The following is a 20,897-nucleotide window of genomic DNA, read 5'->3' as shown; positions in this document are numbered from 1 at the left end:
TTAAGGGTACCAAGGAACAGGAACTGGAGGTCCTTTTCCGGGAATCTGGAGAAGAGTTAGCAAGAGATCCTGTCTCTGGCAGCCATGGAGGTAGGCCACTAACCTCTCCTTCCAGTGGATCCCGCCATGAGCTGTGTGGTCAGTAGGCAGCCTCTAGCTGCCTCAGCTTCTGCACTCTTAACAATGTTCATGCTGAGGTTCCCAGCCAGTGAGCAACATGGCAGAGATTCTAGAGCTGGCGCTTGTCTGCCCCAGATGAGGCCAGTGGATACTCCTTGCTCTGGGAGTTCCATCCACCTGGTGGAGATGTTGTCAGAGCCATGCTGTCCTCGGGGACCCTTCCTCTTTCCTCTCCTCTCTCACAGGTCTTAGTCCCACCTCATGGTTTGAGGGCTCTCCCTGCTTCATCTCCCCTTCCCCTGATGCTGCAGCCCCCTTTGGTTCGAACAACCACATGCTAAGCCTTCAGATCTGCAGTTTTCTACAGCTCTGCACTCTCTGCAGAATTCTCAAGGTGATAGCAGAGGCCTTTGTGTGCATGGTCCAGTAATTTCTGTACTTCTCTTAGACAATAAAAAGTGATAGAGCCAGGATTGGCCCCAAGATCCAGTGGGACTGTATCTCTGAGGCCCAAATAGAAGCTAGTTCAGAAGACAAAGTGGAAAGGAGTGACATCTCATGCAGTGAGTGTAAAGACAGGCATTTTAGGAAATGCGTACATTCAGAGGGTGATTTCATGGATGTCATTTGAGATTCCTTTCAATGACTCTGTTCAGCATGGACTGTCATCTCCACATAGCAGTAGCTCAAAACATTCTTCCCTTGACCCGCTTCTTCAGATATATGTCTTCTCTGTCACTCTATTTCTTTCTTTCCTTTTTCTCAAGAGAGTGCAAGTGAGTGTGAGCTGGGCAAAGGGGAGGTACATAGGGAGAAGGAGAGAGAATTTTAAGAAGTCTCCATGCCCAGCACAGAGCCCTACACATGACCCTGAGATCATAACCTAAGGGGAAACCAGGAGTCAGACACTTAAAGGACTGAGCCACCCAGGCGCCCCTGTGTCATATTTCTAATCATTTGCTCAGTGCAGTTTATTATTCTGGAACAAATTGTGGTTTAATGAGAAGTGCTTTACTGAAAAGGATTTTCCCGCTTGTGGGCATGCTTCAGGCCCTTCAGCAAAGCACATCTCCTGTTGTTCTTAGAGTAATTGGGTGTGGTGGGAGGCATTAAAGAAAAAGCCATTCCTGACACTCACTCGTTAAAGAATGATCGGGCATACTGTTTTCAAGATATGACACAATGGGGGGGGGTATGCGGTACTTGGGGAGAGGTTGAGCCCAACTCTGAACACAAGGAGGAAAGGGGGCTTATAGCCAAAGAGCAGCAGGTGGAGGTCACCTGGAGATGGTGGAGGTTGAGACACCTGATCAGATAGCAAAGGTGCTCAGATATTGAGGGTGGGAGGGTCTGGCTAAAGCAACTTAGCAGGATTCCTGCTAAAAATTGATCACTGACAAGACAGACAGTGGAGGTCTAGTCAGGAAGAAGATTCAGAGGAGCCTAAGGTTTACTCAAGGAAGAGAACCTTTGGGGGTAGGGGAAAGGAAATGGGAGGAAGGGCACATGTGTATTTTAATTTGTTGTAAACGGATGCCTGGGTGGCTCAGTGGGTTAAGCCTCTGCCTTCAGCTCAGGTCATGGTCTCAGGGTCCTGGGATTGAGCCCCACATAGGGCTCCCTGCTCAGCGGGGAGCCTGCTTTCCCCCCACTCTCTCTGCCTGCCTCTCTGCCTACTTGTAATCTCTCTCTCTGTCAAATAAATAAATAAAATCTTTTTAAAAAAAGTTTGTTGTAAACATTTATTACAAAACCAGTTATTTTCCTCCCTGGCCCTGTGTAAGTTGGTCTTCTTTAATTTCTCCTTATTTTAGTTGCTAAGACTACTAAGTTGCTAAGTTTTGGCTAACAGGACAGTTTTCCTGTCCAAGTGAGTTACTTTGAGTGACCACCCACTCCTTGAAAGCATGTTTCCTAGACTTTGCTCTTCCTTCTGTAAGCAGAGAAGTTGTTCGCTGAATATCCTGGGAATAATTGTTTCAGGTGTCCCATGGCAAAAATCAGGGAGCCTGTCCCATTGTCTTAAGACAACACAACATAACATAACATAACACGACACAACACAACACAATGCTCTCTTAGAGCCTGACCATCCAGATTTGGCCTCAGAATCTCCACATCAGAGATGCTTCAGGATGGAAGAGGAATAGAGACAGACCTAGAGTCCAGCATCGCTAAACGGCAGACCTTAAAAATTGAACCCCAGGGATTTAACGTCTTTATCTGGAAGTAGAAGGAAAAGTGGGACTTCACAACTACTCATGACTATACTATAAACAGAAACAGAGTTTGACTTTTAGGTATCTCATCCATGCGTGCCCTCACTCTCTCCCTCCCAAATTTAAATCCTACTTGAGCTGACCACAGATTCTCACAGCGAAGGCTGTCAGAGATCTTGTTAATAATAAGTATCATCGGGCCACATTTCAGGGTTTTAAAAAAATCTAGAACATGAAGGAGCAGGAAAGGTGTTGTGTTTTCCCCTTGCTGCTTTTCAGTATCCTTCATCGGCTCTCCCAAGCCCAGGTTGCTTGGAAAGTTGATGATAGTCTTTTTTCTGAGGAAAGAATAAGATGAAATGAGTGGATGAAAACTTTCCAGTTGATACCAGAATGGTTCACTTTATCTCTGTCATTGCTGAAATGAGCAGGTTATGTGCTCACGGCTGGTTATGGAGGGGGAGAACATTTCATTTTTGTTTCTCTGGAATTCAGAAGTCATGATAGACAGTGGGTCTCTAGCACCTTGCGAAGTTTGCCAGATGATTCCCTGGGTTACCCTCTCACCATCTGAGAGTACGATCCACCATATCAGGGAGGTGCAGGGGTGGAAGGGGGGATGCCCAAGCCCCGCATCATCTCCTTGGGTCACTGTTCCCCAACGTGGCCAGTGAAAAAGGTAGAAGCTAAAACTGTGTTCTGAGGACAGAACCTCTGTGCCTGATATAGCCCGAGGCTAGCTCAGGCAGAGAACAAACACAACCTGACTTACGTGGGCAAAAAATGGAATTTCACTGAGTCTAGTGCAATAGAAATTTACAAATGCTGGGTTTCCGCCATGCTTAGACTCCCAGATGTGCCTCCTGGGTCGGTGGAGATAAGCACACTGTGATAGCATTGCTCGGAAGGATCCACATGACAGAAATGCTCTTCCCACCACAATGCGGATAGAGCTCACTGCTTATTATCTGTGTCCTCTCGGGCAGCTTGCTAACCTCAGTTAAGATCAGTTTACTCATCCATAAGGGAGGGATGGTGGTGTTTACCTTTGTTCCTGGATGATGAATCATAATACTGGCACAATATTATTATTATTGTGTTATTAATAATCAGTGATAATTTACTAGGGTTCAGATTATGCATCAAGCACTTGAATGTCCAGAGGTAACCTGTGAGATGGGCAATTATTTTTGGTTATCCCTGCTTTTGGCGATGGAGTAATGGAGCCAGCCATAGTTGGATCTGGTCTATCTGACCCCAAAACCAATGCAAAACACCCAGTAATTTCTGGGTGCTTTTTTTTTTTCTGGGTGCTTTTAAAAAAAGATTTTATTTATGTATTTGATATGGCATGAGCAGCAGAGGGGTAGGTGGCAGAGGGAGAGAGAGTAAACAGACTTGCTGCTGAGCAGGGAGCCCGATGTGGGGCTCGATCCCAGGACCCTGAGATCATGACCTGAGCTGAAGGCAGACATGTAACGGACTGAGCCACGCAGGTGTCCCTTTGGTGTTTTTTTTTTTTTTTTAAAGATTTTATTTATTTATTTGACAGAGAGAGATCACAAGTAGATGGAGAGGCAGGCAGAGAGAGAGAGAGAGGGAAGCAGACTCCCTGCTGAGCAGAGAGCCCGACGCGGGCCTCGATCTCAGGACCCTGAGATCATGACCTGAGCCGAAGGCAGCGGCTTAACCCACTGAGCCACCCAGGCGCCCCCCTTTGGTGTTCTTGAAGTGGTTTCTGTACTTATTTATACACGTTTCTTCCATATTCCTAAGTAAGCTGTCATGCAGAAATAGGCACCACCAGAAAAAAGTGAATGGAACCGGGATTTAGGCTGAAGAGAGTGCGGGAAAAAGAACCATGCGAAAGACATCAAATTAGCAGGAAAATGAGCAGGCAGCCACTCTGTGGGCAGCAAGAATGTTCCAGGAAGTTGGAATAAGTGAGCTGTGGAGTGGCTACTTGTGATTCTGGTGGTCAAAGCGATGCAGGAAAGGCAGTTATAGGACTCACCCTGTCCACTAGATTGCAAGGGAAGCAACAGATCAGGACAAACCGTTTTCCTTGGTACTAGGATCCCAGAACACACTCTGACATGATGCAAGGCAGTGGAAAAGCCCCTTCTGTTCCACCCTGGTAATACATACCATCTGTGCAGCTGGGAGGCAGTGAAGGATGGTTTGGGGGGGGGGGTGTCAAAGGGAGGGTTCAGAAATGGGGTAATTAAACCTCAAAAGCTCCCAGCGCCCTTCTAACCCTAGCGATGGCTGCAGGCATTCAGCGACAGGGAGAACAGTGGGGCCTCCAGATGGGACTGCTGAGCAGTTCCCTGGGCCCATTCCCGAGAGTGCCGCTGTCACTTACCAGCCTGGGCGCAGGTGTGGTTCAGGGGTGTGCTTCGGTGGAGTGGGCGGTCTCGGCTCTGCCCCACCAGCTGTCCCATACTGGGCAAGATGCTTCCTTCCTGCGCCTCGAGGGTCTTCTCTCTCAAACAGGAATAAGCGTAGTACCTCTCTTGTAGGAGTGCGGGGAGGTTAGCAGGTGAATGTGTACGGAGGGCCGGGGGCATCCACCGGTGCTCAGTAATACTGCGCATCTCCGCTAGGGGCCGCTGGCGCCGCGGAACAGAAGCGGAACCTTGGGCAGTAGGTGCCACAGACACATTTTGGGTTGCTTTTCGCGACACCCAGACTATATATCCTTCTTGGTTTCTGGCTGAGCCTTAGAGAGAGGAGCAAAGGTCTATATGAAATTTGAACAACGTAATCCAGGAGGGACATTCTGCCCGAAGAATCAAAGGCCATGGAAAGGAAGACAAAAGCTGCAAATGCTCGTGTGTTATCCGACAAATCTCTTCACAAGGTGGTAGCATGTCACAAGGGTCCGAGGTGGGGCAGCCATGACCGAGGTCCTCCTGCTGCTCTATGACATGTGAGCTGAGAAGCCCAGAGTCCCATCATTCTCATGAGGTCTATAAATTAGAAGGGAGATTAACACATGGAATGAACATTCTGGATTCTTCCAAGGGGAAAGCAGACCCACGAGGGTAAAAACAACATAAGGACCCATCTGCTACAGCAGTCTATAAATCATTCTGATGATAGAATGTCATCACCAAGGGCTTTAGTTCTAACTTGAAAAAGTAAAATATTAAAAAAAAATTGTGATTCTATCTGAAAGAGGAAGTGTTTGCAGAATGAGAAAGGATCTGCTGCTGCTAACTACAGAGCTTAGCCAATTCCTCTGGAATAAAGAACTGAAACAAATAGGCCATGTGGCATCACTCGGGCTCTGGGATTCCAGGATCTGATAGAAAGCAGGAGCTTTTGGTTAACTATCCCAGACTCCACCTGTGTCTCCAACCTAAGGCCCTTCCCAAGCTCATCTATTTTTGTGGTAGGGGTTTATAACATTATCAATGTTTGATCAGAGCCCCCCCATCCCGTGGCCTGGCCCTAACTCAGATGTCCCTTGACTCTCTCCAATCTTAATAAAGTCATTTTTTTTCTTCCTGTCTGTTCTTAACAAACCAGGAAACAAGGACAGTGAGCCCCATGTGTCCCCAAAGTTGGAGCCTACAAAAGCAGTGTTCATTTACTGACCATCCAGTCATCCATTGGTGACAAGCAGAGGGGGAGCTGTTTGGTCAATGCTGACAAAGTAGAACAGGCATGGGCTCTGGAATCCAAGAAACCAGTTTGCATCCTGGGTCTGATACCTACCACCTGTGGCTTTAAAGAACTTAGTCTTTTCTGAAAAAGTTTCCCCTTATCTCTACAACTGTGTTGTTCAATATGGTAACCACTGACCACCTGTGGCTCTTTATTTATTTATTTTTTTACTTTTTTGTTTTTAAAGATTTTATTTATTTATTTATTTCCTGTGGTTCTTTTATTTATTTATTTATTTTTTTAAAGATTTTATTTATTTGTCTGAGAGAGAGAGAGAAAGAGAGAAACAGAGCATGAGCAGCAGGAAGGGATAGAGAGAGAGGAGGAAGCAGGCTCCCCACTGAGCAAGGAGCCAGACATGGGGCTCGATTCCAGGACCCTGGGATCATGACCCTGAGCCGAAGGCAGACACTTAACGCACTGAGCCACCCAGGCGCCCCTCCTGTGGTTCTTTAAATGAAAATGAATTACAATAAAAAATTCACCTCTGTTGCACTAGCTACATTTCAAGTGTTTCATGGCCCCATGTGGTTCTCATGGCTACCATGTTGGGCTATGCCCATTGCCAACATGTGCATATGGAAAAATCAATTGGGCAGGGTTGATCTAGTCTAAAACCTTGCTAAGTTGGCAGATTTAAATGAGCTCATATTTGTGAAATGTCTTGCACCGTAGCCCCAAATTAAATAGTATGCTGTTTTCTAATAACGACTACAATTCATTTAGCACTTGCCTTGTCCCAGGCACTCGGGCTTTCTCAATTTTGAGAGCTCTGTGAGATTGGTATCCATGTTCTCAACTTACAGATGGGAAAAGTGAAGCTTGGTGAGGTCGGGCAGCACCACCACCAAGATTCTGCAGCAGATGCCTGGTGGGGAGGCTGGCTTTGGAGCCAAGAACCACCTCCTTTTTTCTTTTTTTTTTTTTTTCCTTTTGAAGATTTTATTTATTTATTTGTCAGAGAGAGTACAAGCAGGGGGAGAGGCAGGCAAAGGGAGAAGCGGGCTTCCTGCTGAGCAAGGAGCCCAATGTGGGACTAGATCCCAGGATCTTGGAATCATGACCTGAGCCAAAGGCCAACACTTAACCGACTGAGCCACCCAGGTGTCCCCCAGCACCACCTCCTATGAGGGTCCTCTTCCTCCTCCGAAAGTAGGGGACTTCTGCTGGAATGAGATTGTCCCCACCCATCTCACTTTTCTGTGTCTCCCAATCTACCCATCAATCACAAGCGGCTAATGTTTAAATAAAGTGGAGTGGATGCATTGATTAGCCAATCCAAAATCCCTATCCCTGGCTGGTGGTAAGACTTGACCTTTTTCCCTGTTTGATGATGCAGACCCCACAGTAGAAAGGTATAGCATTTCGCCTGGGTAAAAATGATGGTGGGCAAGAGTCAGGAGAGCAAAGGTAAGAAAGAACACAAGCAGAATAAACTCAACCACCTGTTGTCTGGAAACCCCCTGGGAGTACCTGCATCCTCCAGAGTACTCCCCCTGCCCAGACTTCTGCCATTCCTTATAAGAAATGGGCTTAAATTTTGTTTAACCAAAAGACTTTTAAACTTGAAACAAAGGAAAAATATTTTAATCTATGTCATACTTTTTAAAGATTTATTTATTTGAGAGAGAGAGAGCACAAGTGGGCAGAAGGACAGAGGAGGAGGGAGAAGCGGACTTACTGCTGAGCTGAGAGTCTGATGTGGGGCTTGATCCCAGGACCCTGAGATCATGACCTGAGCTGAATGCAGATGCTTAACCCACTGAGTCACCCAGGCGCCCCAATCTATGTCATTTTGAAAGTGACTTAAATCTTTGAAAGCTAGGTCGTGATATTGAATAATGCTGCAGTGACATGTGTTTAGTGGGAAAAATAGGCTAAAAATAATGTTGAGACACACGGCTTTTAAATATACTCTATCCTTGATGAAATGAGGGAAGTGCTCAGGAAGCCCATCACGGCACAAGCCTTTCAAAGCAGGGATCCTTGAGGCAGAGAAAGTTTCTAGCTATAGTGACTCCAGAAAAAGTGATCCTTCTTGCCTCTCAAACAGCATGCCCCACTCTGGTCCCCCGCTTGTCCACAGTCTCACCAAAGGAGCTGCTGTACCTTTCATCCTGTCTCTCCCAGTGGCTTGAGGAAAGAGTGAGCTTGGCTGGAGGAGTTGGCCAGTCCTTGAGCTCTAAAGTGTGACTGTGGCGAATTTTAACAGAATCCTGTGAGAACTGAAACTCTGAGCTCCCTGGAGGAAGTTCTGTTACGGTTTGTTTCCTTACTAGAGAATCCCATTCCCATTTGCTAACTGCAAAACAGATTGGCAGAGAAGAAAGAAGCTGGCTTCCTTTCATGACCTCCACAGCCATGCTCCAAGTCTGGAGGCAAGTTCTTCCTGAGAAGGGGACTGAGGGTAGTACTGCCTCTGCCAGGTCATGGGGCCACAACCCACGTTGTGGTCAGTAGGTATCCGTGTGAAACTTAACACTGCTGGTAGGGAAAAAAGACTAAGGACTGTATGTTTGCTCACCCCGAGGGCCAGGTCCTTCTGTGTGTTTCTGGGAGTGGAGACAAAGAGATTGTGTTTCCATTCCTTTCAGACGATTGCCTCATGCTCCCCAGCTTTGTTTTCTGACTGTTATGGGTAGTTTGAACACGTTTAGTCTGTGAAACTTGTGGCCAGAGTGGACGACATTACTTTGGGCTTCTTTACTGGGAAACTTGTCTGTAGCATTGGTCAGAGCTTCTTGGAGCTTCCCACAGAGAATTTCTTTTCTGGCAACTGCCTCTCCTGACCCCCAAAGTGTTTTTATCTGTGAACTCTATGGGTTCCTAGTAAATACTATTTTTCCCCTTTTTGCTTTTGTTGCTAGGGAGCCCAGAGCCAAATTGGTATCTTCTATTAGGATCTTATGACAAGCCTTTCTAGAGCTTTAATTTTAAGCTTATTTTACTTTACTATCTTACTTGTCTTCTCCTTGCCCACATTCCTTGTCCTGTTTTGAAAATGATTTCTTTGAAGGGCACTCAAACAGTGCTCCTGGTCCAAGGGAGCCTTGGAGGTGCCTCAAAGAGACACCAAAACTCTGAGATGAGCTTGTATGAATTTAAAACAGGAGCCCCATGCCAAGCAGACAGCCTCAACACAGTGCCCTTGGATTTGTGCATCTGTCCGTGGCAGCCTTCCAAGGACTGACCGTGATGGGTTCTGGGCTTGCTACAACCCCTTCAATTCAAGTAATTGCTTGTTTATCTGTTTTATAGACTGGCCTGCTAAAAACTATTTTATTTGAAACAGGAGATCATGTGTTCATTGATTTTTTTTTAGTGCATGAATTTGGTTTCAGGGTGCTTTTGCTGTGCTAGGCACTTGGAATGCAGGTATGAATAAGAATCTCTCAAGGACTCTGCCCTCGTAGATGTTATACTCCGGTGTGAAAGCCAGACAATCAACCGATCCCTATAATGGCAGACTGTGATTGGTGCAGGCAAGGAAATAATCGAGATATTGTGATAGAAAATAAAAGATGAGATACACTTTAAGGAGGTTAGGGAAGCCCCTCTGAAGATAAGTTAAGGCAAGGTCCCTAGGATGCAGAGGAGCCAGCTATGCCAAGGGCAGAAGGAAAAGATTTCTGGGAGGGAGAAGGTAAAGCACAAAGACCCTGAGGCTGGAAAGAACTTGAGGAGTTCAAGGAAAAGAGTTCCCATGGCTATAGTGAAGAAAGGAAAGCAATGGAAAATGGCAGGATATACGGTCCAAAGGATCCAGCTTGTCTAGAACGTTTGGTAAGGAGTAGGTTTTACCCTAATTAATGCAGGAATCCACTGAATGGTTTTAATGAAGTGATGAAAAGTTTAAAGAGTCCATTTGGCTGCTGTAGGAAGAAAGAATAGAGGTGAAAAAATCGGTCCTTGGGCGTTATGATGATGGTTTGGATCAAGGTGGTGGTGAGATGGAGAAAAATGTATATGTATGAAATACGAAGGAGACTCATTAATGGAAGTGAGGGGGAAAGTCAAGGATGGCTCAGTTTCTGTAAATTAGTAGATACAGGGGACATTATTTGAACTTTATGTCTTAATGCTGGAAAGGCTTAGAGAGAGGCTAGGGAATAAAGCATTCTGTTATGGGCATTTAATTTGGAGACATCTGAGTGGAGATGTCAAGTAGAGAGTAAAGTTTGGAACTCAGAGAGGACTGGGATGCTGTTCAAATTTGGAAGTCTTCAAGAAATAGATGGTATTGAAACCAGGGGGTTAAAGGAGATCTAGGAACATCGTGGCCATGAGAATTCTCAGAACCAAGTCCTGGAAAGCATGTAGAAGCTGAGTATAGAAGGAAGAGAGACTAAAGGAATGGTATGCAACCAAGGTGGGAGAGTGTTTCAAGAAGGAGGGAATAGTCTACCATTCAGAGATCAAATCAGATGAGAAAAAGAACATGTGTGTGGCATTTGGCTGCATGAAAGCCATGGTAAACCCAGCCAAAGAAATTAGAGAGGGAGACAGGAACAGAAGGCAGATGGAAGATCAAAGATAGTATGGAGGAGAGGTAGGACAGGCAGTGAATATGGGCAAATTTCTCAAGATATACCCTAAAGGGGATCAGAGACACAAAGTAATAAGTGAAAGAAGAAGTGGGAACAGCTAGAACATGTGGGTGCTGCCAGGAAGGATCCAATAGAGAAATGAAAAGCTGATGTGTGTTGGATGGTGATGAATGAAAGACTGCAGTGCTTGTGTGAGTGAAGGAGGATTGCATCTGGAGCAGAAATGGCAGAGGGTGGGTGGACCTCTGTTCAGAGAAAGTATGCTTCCTGAGGAGGGAAGAAAGAGAGAGGTGCTCATTGGATGGGTTTTCTTTACTCAGTGAAGCACAGTAATTGCTGGAACTAAAGGAGTTTGAGAAGAAGCCATGAAATAGTCCTTTCATGGGGCTGGGAAACTTTTAAGAAAGAATTAGTAAGTCTGGAAATCATTGTTGACTATTCATGTGACGTTTGTGATCTTGAATGTCAACTCAAGCTTGTCAATCCGGTTCTGTGATTTTCTTCATCAGTTTCAGTGATAAAATATGGATAAGATGGACTTGGCTCTGTGACTAAGAAATCAGAAATGAGGTTAGGGGATTGAGGGTATCTGTGAGGGAATGACTGTGATACTGGACTATGGAAATAAGCTAGACAAGGGCGGAAGTAAAAGGAGGGAGAAGTCTGGTGGACAGTGAGTGATCAGCAAGGTTAACAAATAAGAAGTTTTGAAGTCAAATGGGTATAGGAGAATGGGTACTGTCAAGGTAGGGACTAGAGAGATCAGGTGACGTGGTCCAAGAGTGGGACATTAGGAATAGAAATTTCAAGGTGGTGGTGATCAGCCCTGGGGTACTTTGTAACTGACAGAGAAAGAAAGAGAAATCATGACAGTTAAGGATGCCAAGGAACTGAAAGTTCAAAGTAAGTTGTAAAACCATTCTTATTTATCATGTATATTTCATGGATCATTTCAAATCCTTATTTGGAAAAGGAGAGGGTGCACATAAATAAGTAATAGCGATGGTAGCTGATTTACTGTGGGTCTACTCTGCAAATGCCATATTAGGACAGATGTTTGAATGTTATGCACCAGAATTCTGTACCGCCATTAAGATACTGCTTAGGAAATCTTCTAAAATGTGTTAATTTTCATATTTTAGTTAGTGATTCTTGTGTCTCTATCAGTAACGATAACAAGACTCCCTGTGGCCTTTTGGTCAAGTTTAATACCTTTTGTGTGGCATGCAACACCCTTCTGATCTAGCCCAATTCATGTGTCCAGTCTTATCTGCTGCTCTTCCCTTGAGATGTTCTGACCATACCAGTTCCTCCAAAGTTCCCAATGTCAGGTCAGGTGTACATGTCCTTGCAAACGCTTCTCCCTCTGCTCAGCGTGCTGTTTCACCTGGATAACTACTACCCATTTTCTAAGACCCATCTAGAGTGTGAGCTCCTGGGGCAAGGCTTTTCAAAAAACTTGAACCATCCAAAAGGGCCATCTTTGTGGGTCAAATACTGGCAATGTCATGTTGTTAGTAATCTGTTATCACAAATGCATATTTGAGCCATTCATTACTGATAGTAGCTACCACTCACCGAATTGTAACTGTGTGCCAAACACTTTATATTTATCAACTCACGTAATTCCTACAAGCCTGAAACATATGTGTAAATACCTCCATTAGATAAGGATTCTGAGACTTAGAAGGGCCTTTCTAGGAGATGATAAAAAACAAATGGCAGAACTGGGTTTTGTTTCCAAAGGCAAAGGTCATACCATGCCCCCATTCTTTGTATTTTTCATTGCTATATTTGCAGCGCTTGGCATGCATCTGGTACACAGTTGAAATATGTATGATATTCTTCACCTGTCAGAAGACTCCCCAAACAAATTTGAAGGCTGGCTTTGTTCCAGGCCCCGGGGACTCTAAATCCTGACACCTTATGGTGGCCCAGTCTCTTGACATTGGCTTTACCTTGATAAATGCTGCTGCTTCCCTGAAATTTAGAAAGATATGTTTTGATGGGTGAAACTATAAGTCTGAACTACCCTTAAAGTCTTAATCTATAATTACTCTTTGTTTTAAATCACTGCCCTGATCCACATGTGGCAGACAGGCTCCCTATTGTTGGCCCCGTAATTATCAAGGAAGACCACTTATTTAGATCCTGAGAAGGAAGTGTGGATCTGTTGATGCAGGAGTGCCAAGTCTTGGTACAATACCGTCAGAGGGCAGAGGGCATCTGGGTTCATTTCCTGAATACACTTTTTCTTTTACTGATACAGAATTTACCTGGTGCTCATAAGCACAATGGTACTTTCCTTCTAAAGACCAGAAATGTTTCGGAAAGTACAGCATAGCTGTCCCAAACCCCTGCATGTGGGGCCTAACATTCCTCCTTCTTCTTCTTTTTTTTTTTTTTTTTAATTTTATTTATTTATCTGAGAGAGAGAGAGAGAGAGAGAGAGAGCAACAATGAGAGTGGGAATACAAGCAGGGGAAGCAGGAGAGGGAGAAGCAGGCTTCCCGCAGAGCAGGAAGCCCAATGTGGGGCTCGATCCCAGGACCCTGAGATCATGACCGGAGCTGAAGGCAGAAGCTTAACCCACTGAGCCAGCCAGGCGCCCCCTAACATTCCTTCTTGATGCAAATTTTGATTCTCTAAGTTTCAACAGAGTTTCTGGTGTCCAAGAACACAGCAGGAGTTCTCAAACTTTAGCATGCTTTAGAATCACCTGGAGGGGTTGTTGGAATGCAGATTTCTGGGCCGTGCTCCCAGAGACTCTGGTTCGGTTCATCTGGGCTGGATTCCTAGACTCCACAGTTGAGTCAAGCTCCCAGATGATGTTGATGTTGCTGGTCCAAGGACTATACTTTGCTTAGCTCAAAATCCTGCTCGAGTCCTGGTTTAGAGGATACCACATGAGGTTGAATGTAAAAACAAAAATCTCAGAAATTTTCTGAGTAAACATCTGAATGCTGAAAGATGTAGACAAACAAAATCAGTGACTTAAAAAAATATGATTTTCTACATTATATTAAATATAGGCAACAATTGTTCTTTTGTGGAGGGAGACCAGTTGGCTGGAATCTGGGAGTCCTTCTTCCTTCCAGGTCTTGGAAGAAATTTCTCCTCTATGACCTACAGGACATCAGTGCGTTTTTGTCCTTAAAGCTACTCTAGAGGAAAATGCTGCATAAAGTTGATCAGTCTTTCAATACAGAAGCGAATGCAGAGAGATTTTAAGATGAAACTATTCCATAATAGGAAATGTGGTCATTAGATTTAGGATGCAAAAGGCTGGTTTTTCATTTTCCCTCATTTAGAGACTTAAAAGATATTTGCATTTCTCTTAGATTCAAAATGGGGCTGAGTCATACAGATCAACACATTTCTTTTTTAACAGGAATCCTTTGTGTTTGAACCCAACTGCCTCTTCAAAGTGGATGAATTTGGCTTCTTTCTGACCTGGAGGAGTGAAGGCAAGGTAGGCAAGTTGTTCTTTCCTGCCGTCTGATTTAAACCCTTGTATTTCTCAACGAGTAGGCAGAAGGCCTCTTAAGGGCATGGACCCCTACACTTATTTATTCAAGATTTTAAAAACGTGCTCCCCTATGGCAGGCATTGGAGATACTGTCCTAGATCTCATAAATTCCAATCTAGGAGAAGGAGGCATTCCAAAAAAAAAAAAAAAAAAAGATACAAGTCACTGAATGTTGTGAAAGAGGTCAGGTTGTTACAAGAGTTAAAACAGGCAGATCTGATTTAATCTTTGGAATTAGGAAGGTTTCGTAGAAAAAGAGAGTTTCAAGCTGAGTCTCAGAGCTGCATTAAGAGCATGTTCATCTTGTTACACTCCGGGACTTCACTCAATACAGAGCACAGCGCACACATTAAATGAATCTTTGAACTGAGTTTAAGGAAGTAGAATTGGAATCCTACAAAAGCGCGGTACTCACTTAATATTACATGTACACTCACATTTAATGCTGTCTTACTCTAAGCACAGTATTATATGCATAAGATAACAACACTTTATAAACATAAATAATTATTCAGACCTGCATCCACATAGACAAGTATATCTGAAGTGGATGAAACGTGTGGGGTCACAACTATTTCTGATTGTTGGGTATCTCGATGACTGTCCTTTGTTTTTTGCTCCCTCTCTACCTTCCTGTCATTGGCATTGCCTTCAAAATTGCGTCGCCCATCTGTGCCGCAGGTCTGGCAGGATTTCAGCTCACTGCTGTATTATATTCTCTCTTTCCAGGAAGGACAAGTGCTAGAATGTTCCCTCATCAACAGTATTCGATTGGGAGCCACGCCCAAGGTACCCTTGATTGGTGTTTGCTTTTCTTCTAAACACAGATTGACTTAGTTTGGAAAAGGGTGCCGGGATGTTATTTAAGCTTTCACTGCCCCAAACTCATCAGCGGGGAATTAAGAACACACGGTTTAGAAGTCTTTTCACCTACATCCTTTGGGTGGTCTGGATTGCGTTGTATTCAGTTCTATGAGAAGCGAGAAGTGTTACTCACCTTTCAAAGAGAAGATGCTTGCATCAAAGAAACAGTTTCCTTAACTCAGAAATTAATGCATCAAGGGCCCCTTCCCTCTGCTGCCATTTTTTCCTTAAGCAAACTGTGTCACTTCTGGCCTGCAGTTGATGTGGGAATTTAAATGGCATGGTTAGTTCCATGTTTGTGCACCTGTGCACGCAGACAGTGGCTCACCTTGGAGGCTCCGTTTACCTCTGAGAGAAAAAGATGACAGAGCATATAAATCTTCTTCACAGTGATTGACTTGTTTGAATAAGAAGCTGTTTGCGTAGTGGTGCTGGGAGTTTGGAAGCTGGCTTTTTTCTAGAATATTAAAGCACAATATGTATTCCCTTTTTCATAATAGCCCTGCAGGTTTTTAGATGTTGAAAAACAAAATTGCGTGCCTCATTTTGTTTCTGTGTGTCTTTTTCAAAGCTGCCCTCTTTTATGTTAGTTAAAATTTCCGAGTAACTGTTGGCATTTCCTCCTGAGTTTTTTGGAGGACAAAGATGCTATTTTACGTGCTAATTAGGGTAAACTTACACTGTCTTCATTCCAAATAAAGATGCCGTGGCTTCTAGGAGACTGAACATACTCACTCTTTGTGTCCGGGTTGCTTGAAAGACTCAATCTTATTTTTTTTTTAAAGATTTTATTTATTTATTTGACAGAGATCACAAGTAGGCAGAGAGGCAGGCAGAGAGAGAGGAAGGGAAGCAGGCTCTCTGCTCAGCAGAGACCCCAATGTGGAGCTTGATCCCAGAACCCCGGGATCATGCCCTGAGCCGAAGGCAGAGGCTTTAACCCACTGAGCCACTCAGGCGCCCCTCAATCTTACTTTTTAATAACCGTTGGTTGCTGGCTGTGCAGATGTCTATGTTTATTGGCATGAGACGTCAGGGACTGTCCTCTGCTAAAAGGCCCCTTTGATCTCTGTGGACACAAGCAGGTCCTGGTCAGAGCCTTTCCATCCCATTATCATCTTCCAGGCCTCCTATAGTTGCAACCAAGAACCTAAAGAAAGACCCTTGCACCTAGTTTTCTCAATCAGTAATATTAGAATACTTTTCTTACCAAATGAGTTCAGGTAGTGTGTAGTGTTACAACTTTTCCCTCTGCATGTTTTAGAATAATGCTACATATAAGGGCATTTTTTGACAGAAAGAAAACATTTGTCCTTCTGTGTATTGCACTACTGGGTATTTACCCCAAAGATACAGATGGAGTGAAAAGAAGGGCCATCTGTACCCCAATGTTCATAGCAGCAATAGCCACAATTGCCAAACTATGGAAAGAGCCAAGATGCTCTTCAACAGACGAATGGATAAAGAAGATGTGGTCCATATATACAATGGAATACTGCTCAGCCATCAGAAAGGATGAATACCCAATTTTTGCATCGACATGGATGGGACTAGATGAGATCATGCTGAGTGAAATAAGTCAAGCAGAGAAAGTCAATTATATGGTTTCACTTACTTGTGGAGCATAAGGAATAACATGGAGGACATTGGGGGAAGAAAAGGAAAACTGAATCGGGGTAAATCAGAGGGGGAGACAAACCATGAGAGACTGTGGACTCCGAGAAACAAACTGAAGGTTTTAGAGGGGACTGGGATGAGGGAATGGGTGAGCCTGGTGGTGGTATTATGGAGGGCATGTAGTGCACGGAGCACTGGGTGTTGCACATAAACAATGAATCTTAGAACACTGCACCAAAAACCAATGATGTATTTTATGGTGACTAACATAACACAGTAAAAAAATTTTTTAAAAAAGGATAATGCTACATATCAGGGCATTTTTCAATAAAAAGAAAACATTTGTCTTTCTGTGTATTTTTACATCAAATGAGCATGTTCCCTCCATGCTCTGTGATCTAACAATTTTTTCCTATTTGTATGCTTTACACAGGATCCCAAAATCCTGGCTGCTCTCGAAGCTGTTGGAAAGTCAGAGAATGATCTGGAAGGGCGGATAGTTTGTGTTTGCAGTGGCACAGATCTGGTGAACATCAGTTTCACATACATGGTGGCTGAAAATCCAGAAGTAACTAAGGTAGCCTTAGTGAAAAAAACCTCCCTTCTCTTTCCCCTCCCTATATGTACATATGTGGTCTGCCTAATATGTTATGTATAATTTTGATTTATATAGTAATATTGTATAGTAATAGCTTTAATTTAAAATTTAAAAAACATATTTCCATTGCCTAGGTGGAATGTTGGTGTAGAAAATTCAGCAAGCACAGTACTCTTTGAGTGTATCACCTAAATATACCAAGAATACAAGTACGTCTGTGAATATGTTGTAGGAGAAACTAGCCCAGCACCTGTTACACTAGAAGGTGCACAGGAATCGCGGGATTTTGTCAAAAGGAACATGGTGATTCGATGGGTCCGAGATGGCAACAAAATTATCCCTCCCAGGTTCCTAACTGATACTCATCCCGCTGCTCTGAGAACCACAGTTTGAATAACAAGGGGCTAGATCAGCAGTGCCCAGTAGAATTATCCATCAAGCCACAGATGTCATTTAAATCTTTCTAGCAGGCACATTTAAAAAGAAGGAGCAGGTGAAATTAATTTCAGTAAAACAGTTTGTTCATACCCAAAATACTGTCATTTTAACTTAAAACCCATATAAAATGAATTAATGACATCTTACGTTCTTTTTATAGCACGTCTCCAAGATCTGATATGTACTTTCAATTCAGCCTAGCTATATCTGTAGTGCTCGATAGCTACATATGGCTAATGGCTACCATACTGGATAGCATAGGTCTAGATGGTGAAGATATTTAAGCTCCACACCCCCTCATATGGCTAATGGCTACCATACTGGATAGCATAGGTCTAGATGGTGAAGATATCTAAGCTCCACACCCCCTCACCCCTATAAGTTATTACAGTACTGGGTCATGATCTGTCTTTTAATACTGTACCCAGCGTACCATTGCCCTGGCAAGTGAGTCTCCAAGAGCTTTTGGCCAAAGCCAAAAGCCTCAAACATAAATCACTTTTCTGCAAGACATTTGTTTTGAGGGGTGGCTTTACCTCTGCACAGAGCTCTCAGTATCTTTCTGTAACAGGTGTGGGAAGGCCTGAGCCTTGATTCTCCTGTTACAGAGACCCAGGTGTGGGGGCTGTGGGAGGCATTTCGTTTTCCCGTTTAATGCTACCAGAAGAAAGTCCATGTAGGGTTGAATGAGAAAGTCATCATTACACATATCGGGTTTTAGAGCTAGACGGGAATGTACAGATAGGCTCATCGGACAGAACCAAGCTTAGAAGCCTTGACTGTGAACCAGAGCTACCCGGTGGCAGAAGTGAGTCCTGTAGACTCTGAGACCCTCTAAGCTCTTTACCCCCAACTCACAAAGGATGATCCACATTCCAGCGACACAGTCTCACCTTAGAGCTCCTTACACCTGGGGGTCTGAGGTCCATGCAGACCTACAAATCCAAAATCTTCATTTTTTTAACAAGACTCCTCCCGCTCCCTGCCGCAGATGACTCAGATGTGCAGGGAAGTCCAAGCCGCTCCCAGACTCAGACTTTGGAGCCAGGAATGGGTACTCCACGTTACAGGGGAGCCTTTGTATCTGCCGCATGGTGGTTTTGTTGGTTTTGTGCTCTTGTTCCAAGTTACCTCACTTTGGGAGAATAGAGATTGCAAAGCCTTCAAGTTCTTTTGTTATTTTGCTTAGATCGATGCCAGTTTGGTCCCTTGAACCCTGCTGATCTAAACGTGTATTTTTCCTGCTTTTTGTAGTTCACGCCTGCCTCTTTGCTGCAGAGGTCTTTTTTAGTAGCCGTTTGCCATAGCAACATTCAATCCCAGAAGTCCATGCTGACCACTCATAAAGAAAAAACTTCGTTAATCAGATACAGATGTTGAGCTGCCCCAAATTTTACAAAAAGACCATTCTGTAGACCTGTGTCTTCTGGCTTTTGTCATCTCGTCATGTTACAAGCAGTATGCTTGAGCTTCGGGATCAGGTGGCCTGGGTTCAAAACCTTGCTCTTCCACTAGCCGCTGTGTGACTTAGACACCTGACCTCTCAGTGCCTCATTTCCTTCGTCTGTGAAATGGGAATAATACCAAAGCCTCTGCTGTTAGGCGTGTCATGAGGATTGCATGAGTTACTGCCTGGGAAGTGGTTAGTGCAGTGTCACTCATTGAAAGCCTTGGATGAGTGTTAGCCCTGATGATACCAGGGTCCCAGAATATTAGAGCCAGAAATGGAGTTTAGAAAGGACTTCCTACCACATCATTTTTCAGTGAGGCCAAGGAGTTAAAAGAACTCATGTTAGACTACACAGCAGGTAGATCAGAGTCTGGCCTCACACTCGGGCTTTCTGATATCCCATGAGATACTCCTGCCCATCTTACCTGATGCCCTGAGCAGGTACAGTCCTGGAAAGATGGCTCAGACCAGTAAATCTCATAACCCTTTTTCTTTCCTGAGTTGAGTGCTATCAATCATAGTCCATTTCATTTAACAACCGTGGTCCGAAACCTCTCTTTCTGAGGAGATAGTAGATATGTCTATCTTTGAAGTAGGGGTAAGGAGAGAAAGTTAAGATTTAGGTTTCTTTTTGTAATAGTGTTTCCACTGACAGAGTAGGAGATATTGAAAAAAACTCAGTTTTACTACTGAGTCAGTTCTCTAGTTCTGTGTAATTGTTTAGTATAATGATGTAAGTCATTATCTGGTCCTACTCTACAAGTCTTTCAAAATATTCTTTCATATTATCTCAGTAATTAACTCTGGTTTAGCGTAGCCTGTAACTATAACTTTTATAGAAAATAGAAATACATTTGTTTTGAAAGAAGATGCTTTTATGAGAATAACACCTTACCCAGCATTGTTTAAATGGTTTTTATCCAAGGCATTGGAAAAACTTATTCACGGAGTATACATATATGTAGGTAATTTGGCCTGCTTCCTGATCTCAAAACTTAACTGTACTAATTCATATCCTAATACTCCCTCCAGCACTGACAATATTTTCCCTGTCGCCTCCATTTTATTCCTGTTCCTCTGTATGTGTTCGTATCCCCACCAGAACACGCAAGCCATTGAGGTGAGAGGATCTATACAGAATACACACAGATGTAATGGCATCAGGTCAGAATGATGGCAGAATTCACAATTCACGTCAGGTCAGGTGAGAAATGTAGAGACAGCCCAGTGTTCCTAAAATGGCATTTATCACTCTATGTACCACTTCAGCCTGAGTACGACCTACGAGCCTAGAGTCATGGTACTGTAGGGTAAGCTAACTGCCCTCCTCTTCCTTCCCTGCATTCCTGGTCAATTTATCACAAGAATCATTTAAAGCAAGTCATCATTTTTCTTAAATAACACATGCGGACCTTAAACACTTGATTGTTTAACTAGAAGCATATAAATGGGGTTCAGTTGTTGGCCAATCTTTTTGGGTCAGGGATGAAGTATTTTCATGAAGTGTGGGTCTGTGGATTGGGGTCAAGGGAGTTTTTGCCTTTATCTGACCTGTGAAGCACGGTCTCAAATGCCCAGTTTGGTTGCATTGAAGTGAGGCTTTTAAAGACAACCCGTGGAGCAATGGAAGGGCAGAATCCTACAGTTGTAGAACTTCTTTCCCTAATCCTGTAGTTGTTTTGTTCACTCGGATTGAGAAAAAAAAAATACGTGATGCAACTTGCCTTTAAAGATATCTTTCCAAAATATCCAACTTAGAGAAACAACAGCCCTCTTTCTTCCCACAAACATATTTCATGGGTTCATATAATTTTTATATCTTTAAGGATTTATCTCTTTATTT

The 20,897-nt window shown here is 43.7% G+C and overlaps 1 protein-coding gene across 9 annotated transcripts in view; it reads left to right on the top strand.

The window, feature by feature from the left end:
- The window catches only part of PLCB4 (phospholipase C beta 4), a 426,130-nt gene that overhangs the window by 285,928 nt on the left and 119,305 nt on the right, over positions 1-20,897 (top strand). For all 9 annotated transcript variants that reach the window (XM_047745406.1, XM_047745403.1, XM_047745405.1 and 6 more), the window contains 3 exons: positions 13,950-14,030; positions 14,817-14,876; positions 17,002-17,145. In XM_047745406.1, the coding sequence (XP_047601362.1) occupies positions 13,950-14,030; positions 14,817-14,876; positions 17,002-17,145 (285 nt within the window). The remainder of the gene's footprint in view (positions 1-13,949; positions 14,031-14,816; positions 14,877-17,001; positions 17,146-20,897) is intronic.

The sequence above is a fragment of the Lutra lutra genome, chromosome 9 (genome assembly GCF_902655055.1).
Source record: "Lutra lutra chromosome 9, mLutLut1.2, whole genome shotgun sequence".
Taxonomy (NCBI): Eukaryota; Metazoa; Chordata; class Mammalia; order Carnivora; family Mustelidae; genus Lutra; species Lutra lutra.
This window is presented reverse-complemented; position numbering and strand designations above follow the sequence as displayed.